This window comes from Ichthyophthirius multifiliis (assembly GCF_000220395.1).
Source record: "Ichthyophthirius multifiliis unplaced genomic scaffold scaff_1120509250404, whole genome shotgun sequence".
Lineage (NCBI taxonomy): Eukaryota > Ciliophora > Oligohymenophorea > Hymenostomatida > Ichthyophthirius > Ichthyophthirius multifiliis.
Window position 1 is genome coordinate 1 of NW_004086769.1, and position 5,417 is coordinate 5,417.

The window sequence follows — 5,417 nt, forward strand, 5'->3', positions numbered from 1 at the left end:
TTTTATCTAGAAAATGTATTCTTGCATTTAAGAATGTCTATTGGAAAGTTTAAAAATAATTTAAATAGAACTTGTACTTTATGTGATAATAGTTGTACTTAATGTACCAGTTTAAGTATATGTTAAAGTTGCAATTAAGGATTTTATCTTAATAACTCTATTTGTGTTTAAGAATGCCCTGTTGGGAAGTTTAAAAATAATTCTGATAGAACTTGTACTTCATGTGATAGTAGTTGTTTTTCGTGTACAAGTTTATCTTTATGCTAAAGCTGCAATTAAGGATTTTATCTAGAAAATGTTTCTTGTATTTAAGAATGTCCTATTGGGAAGTTTAAAAATAATCCAGATAGAACTTGTATTTAATGTGATACTAGTTGTTCTTCGTGTACAAGTACAACTTTATGCTAAAGCTGCAATTAAGGATTTTATCTCGATAACTCTATTTGTATTTAAGAATGTCCTATTGGGAAGTTTAAAAATGATTTAAATAGAACTTGTACTTCATGTGATAGTAGTTGTTCTTCATGTACAGGTTTATCTATATGCTAAAGCTGCAATAAATTGTTTTATCTAGATAACTCTTTTTGCGTTAAGCAATGCCCGATTGGTAAATTTAAAAATGATTCTGATAAAACTTGTACTTTATGTGATGTTAGTTGTTCTTCGTGTACAAGCACAACTTTATGCTAAAGTTGCAATTTAAACTTTTTTCTAGATAATTCTTTATGTGTTTCGGAATGTCCGATTGGGAAGTTTAAAAATGATTCTAATAGAACTTGTACTTCATGTGATAGCAAGTGTGAAAATTGTACTAGTTTAACTTTATGCTAAAGCTGTAATTTAGGATTTTTTTTTGATAATTAGAGTTGCTTAATAGATTGTCAATAAGGCAAATATAAAAATGCAAGTAATAGATAATGTTCATTTTGTGACAACAAATGTAAATCATGTGATAATGGTTTGACTTGTAATGGCTGTTTTGGAAATAGAGTTGGAGATTAATGCGATTGTCCTTTGTATTCAATCTTTTCAAATGATTATTAAAAATAATGTTTTGAATGTAAAAATGTGCTTATTGGATGTGGGTAATGCACTATAAATGAATGTATCTCATGCATTCCTGATTTATATTTTGATTTTAATTAATTGAAATAATGTGATTCTTGTTAAGAATTAAATGTTTAAATTATTTTTAGTAACGATTTTGAACTATTATTTGTTAATTTTGATTATTTTAATTTAGGAGTAATAACTAATCTAATTTTGAATAATTCGAATTTTTAAAATGATTAATAAAAATCAAGGTTTTCTTATTTACTTTGTTCAGAAGTTTTAAATTAATAATTTATTACATAAAAATTAAGTAATGATATTGCCTGTTCTTTTATTTAAAATAAGCTTACTATTAGATTAAGTCCTTAAAGCATAATAAACAAAGATGATATAATAGTTATTAAAGAAAATGTATTCAAAATTACATATAAAGGAGTAGAATGTACTTAATTTATTTAAAAAATAAAAGGAAAAATTATTTATGATTAAAATCCTTTAAGTCCTATAATTACAATAAATTCGCCAACTTTAATTTCGAATGTGATGAATTATTTATTCAAATTAGTTAATTATAAAATATAGGAAAAAGAATTCCTAAAAGTATAAATTGGATATCAATAGCTTCATCTGAAAGTTAATAATTTATAAATTAATTGAATGCATAATTATAATAATAATAAAATAATTTTATATTAGTTATTCCAAGTATGACTTTTAAAGGAAGTAGCTTTTATCAATTCGAAGTATAAATAGAAACTGTTTTTTAACAAAAGTAAAGTGTAGTTATAAATATAAATACAAAAAATGATAAATTTATTGATTTATAATTAGAAAACAGTAAAGATATTGTTTTTAGGTATGAAGAATTCAAACTTAAAGTTATTTTTTATTATCTATAATGCGATCCTATAGAAAAATTAAAAAAAGTGAATGAAAAAATACTATTAAAAATCGAATAAATTATTAATTTGTAAAATAATTTAAATATAAATTTTGAGAATTAAACTATGGATAATGAACATACAATTAATATATAGCCTTATATCTTAGTTTTAGATTAATAATATGACATAAAAATAACTGTCTCTGATGTTAACAATAGTTAAATATTTTAAGAAATTATACACTCATTTTAGGTAAAAAAAAGCCAACAAATAGTAAAAATTTAAGGTTTGAGCAATATTTAATCTTTTTCGAATTCTTTTTATGTAAATGCTTTCATTGATAATTTAGATTTATCTCCAAGTGAAAAAGAAGTATAAAAAAACAATAACTATGGTATTAAAACTAAATGGAAATGTATAACTGCAAAAAGTTAAAGCGATTGTCGGGATTATAAAAATGATTTAATTGTTGACCCTAATATGGAATAAAATATATTGTAAATAAAAGTATAAGAAAAATCTTTAGAAGCCTATAATCTTTATTATTTTATTTTAGAAGGAGAAAAAGATGGTATCGTAGTTTAAGACATATCAAGTTTTATTATTTTGGAATAAAATATACCTCCTTTAAATTCTATTACATCAATAAACGATTTTTCTTAAAGAATAAATTTAAATTAATAAATTTTTGTATAATTAAATTATGAAGGAAAAAATAATTTAGACAATTTATTTTTTAGTGGCGCTGTATTGTATTAAAACGATGTGAAAAATACTATAAAGTTTTTTCATAATTAAGTAAGATTTTAAACATGGAATTATTTTAATGATTTTTTAAATGAAGAAGAAAATTCTTATTAAATAAGATTTGCAGTTTTTGATCCTTAGTATATAATGCCTTCTTTAATTATTTTTTCTTTAAAAGCTAATTTGCCGCCTTTAAATTGCCTTTTTAAAAATTTTAATAATTAATAATAAGAAATTTTTAGTTTAAAATAAAATTATGTTTTCTAAATTAATAACTGCTAAGATTAAGATTAGCCTCTATATTATAATTTCTTTTATTATAAAAGTTAAGAAGATTTTTAATATGAAATTTTAAATCCGCAATTTACTAAGAGATATGCTCTAAATGTAAAATCTACTATCAGTAGAATATCAACGATTTTGCCGTTCGGGGCAAAAGTAATCATAGGCTGTGTATTTGATAATTTGGGTGCGGTTAGAAATATGACTTAAAATGTTGAAATAAAAAATTCTTATGAAAACGTTTAATAATATGTTTAGTTAGTGCAAGAAACTTACAAAATAATTATTTAAATACCTTTTAAATAACAAATAGTTATTTAACTATGTATTCTTGTTTAAGATATTGTTTCTAATATATTAATAAACGAAGAGCTAAAATAAGATTAAAATTTAATTAAAATTGTCAAAAATATTTACGAAGATTTACTTTTTCAATAATAAAAATTTAATGATAATCAAGATGTTTAAGTCTAAATATAAATGACAATTAACTTAATTCCTTAAAACTTATTAGATTAAATAATGAATATTTTAAAATACAAAGATATATTAGATTATTTATCGAAAATAGAATAAACTTTAATTGAATAAGAAAATATAATAAAAAAAATATAAGCTAAAGACGTTTAGTAATATTAATAATATTTTTCGTCTATATAATTAGTTTTATAATAAGTTTCTAGTATATAAAGTATTCAAAAATAGACAGAGGGAAATTTTCGGATGAGAAAATATTTTTTTAGATAATAATATGTCGGTTTAATCTAACTTTCATCAGAAATTTTAAATCTCAATGTTATTCCTAACGAGTCTTAGATTTCTTAAAAAAATATAGTTAAATCTTAAAAAGTAAGCTTTAAGTTTTTAAAATAAAATTACTTGACTAATTCTTATGAAAATAATGAATAATAATAAAATTAAGATGATTTTAATGATAATGAATAAAATTATGAAAGTTATAGATGGAGAAGGCTAAGAAAAAATTACTTATGATGTATAAATAAGAAAGTATCCTGCTAATATAGTTAAATATGATAAAAGTTTTCCTTATCCAGATAAATAATTATTTTAAGTATTTGATAATTAAATTACTTATTAAGTTGTTAATAATTAAACAAATGAAATATAAAAATAGCCAATTAATACTTAACTTGCTAATACATTCACTCTTCCTAATCCTTCGAATTCTACAACTGGGTTTTCGTGTTTAACTTAAATTAATAATAAATGGGAATAAGGAAACTGTAATAAAGTTTAATAAATAAATAAAAAGAAATTAGTTTCTTCAGTTATATGTTAATGTAAAAAATAGGGAAAATAAACACTAGTGGATGATATAGAAAGCATTTTTACGGATAATCAGAATTTAAAAAATATGTTTAGTGAATAAGGAATTGAAAATTTAAAAAATTTTAGCGAATGGTATAAATATGTAACTGTATGGATTATCTATATATCGAATTAATTCTACATTATATTTTTAGTTTATTTGAGATAAAAAGATAAAGCTGCTATAGCTAAAGAAAAAATTACTGATTAAATAAAACAAAATTATATTAAAAAAAGCTCTTTGCATTTTAATGATTAAGGTATTTTTTTAATATTTTATTATTATTTTTTAATTTACATTTTAAAGTATAAATTTAAAATGAAATTGGATTAGAACTATATTTAAATAATGTTTTAAGTAGGAAATAAAATTGTTCTTAAAAAAGTTATAATAATCTACAGCTTAATTAAAATAATAATTTAGAAGAAAATACAAAAGAAAATAAATAATAAAATCAAGTAATTAAATAAATTTAATATAATATCTAATTTAACTAAAAATAAATTTTAGAATATTAGATAATAGTTATAAATAAAACGTGATTTTATATAAAAAATTAAATATTCTTAAAATAATATTAAAATAGAAAATAAAAATAGATAAAATTAGAATACGCAACAAATTACTAATATAATAGACTAAGTAAAAAATGAATAATTTTCTCCATTAAGTAATAAAATATTTGTTTATAAATTAAATAAAAATAAATAGAAAATTTGCGCACACGTACTTTATTTTCATTAAAAAGAACTTAATCTATAGGAAATTAATAGCCATAATAAGATAATTATAATTCTACAAATTCTGATTTAAAAAATAGTTAACAATTATAGAACATAGGGCAAAGTCCTATGCAATCAATACATTTATTAAAATCTTAATTTTGTAAGTCAAAATAAAAATTAAATTTACATTTAGAACCTTTTTTTATACCTGAAAATTAACAAAAATTATAGGGAAAAAAATAAGAGAATTTGGAAAACATAGTGAATGATTGTAATAAAATAAATTAGAAATCTTAAATACTTTGCTTACAAAAAAAATAAAATAAAGTTTTTGATATAAACTCATTTTAATAAAATTAATATAATAAAAAAAAAAATCAATAAACGATCAAGGGT

General features: G+C 20.2%; 2 protein-coding genes across 2 annotated transcripts, besides 4 other annotated features; both read left to right on the forward strand. All coding sequences in view use genetic code 6, as the record gives it.

Moving 5' to 3' along the window:
- Positions 1-794: a microsatellite.
- Positions 26-793: a microsatellite.
- Positions 27-850: a microsatellite.
- IMG5_072220 (neurohypophysial n-terminal domain protein) lies at positions 34-1,710 on the forward strand (the record flags this gene model as incomplete). The annotated part of the gene is made up of 2 exons (XM_004036669.1): positions 34-958; positions 1,460-1,710. The coding sequence occupies 2 exons, from the start codon at positions 34-36 to the stop codon at positions 1,708-1,710; spliced, it is 1,176 nt and encodes a 391-aa protein (XP_004036717.1).
- Positions 1,711-1,760: 50 nt separating this feature from the next.
- Positions 1,761-5,286, forward strand: IMG5_072230 (hypothetical protein; the record flags this gene model as incomplete). Its single annotated transcript, XM_004036670.1, has 2 exons — positions 1,761-3,921; positions 4,022-5,286. The coding sequence occupies 2 exons, from the start codon at positions 1,761-1,763 to the stop codon at positions 5,284-5,286; spliced, it is 3,426 nt and encodes a 1,141-aa protein (XP_004036718.1).
- Positions 4,492-4,531: a microsatellite.
- Positions 5,287-5,417: the final 131 nt, after the last annotated feature.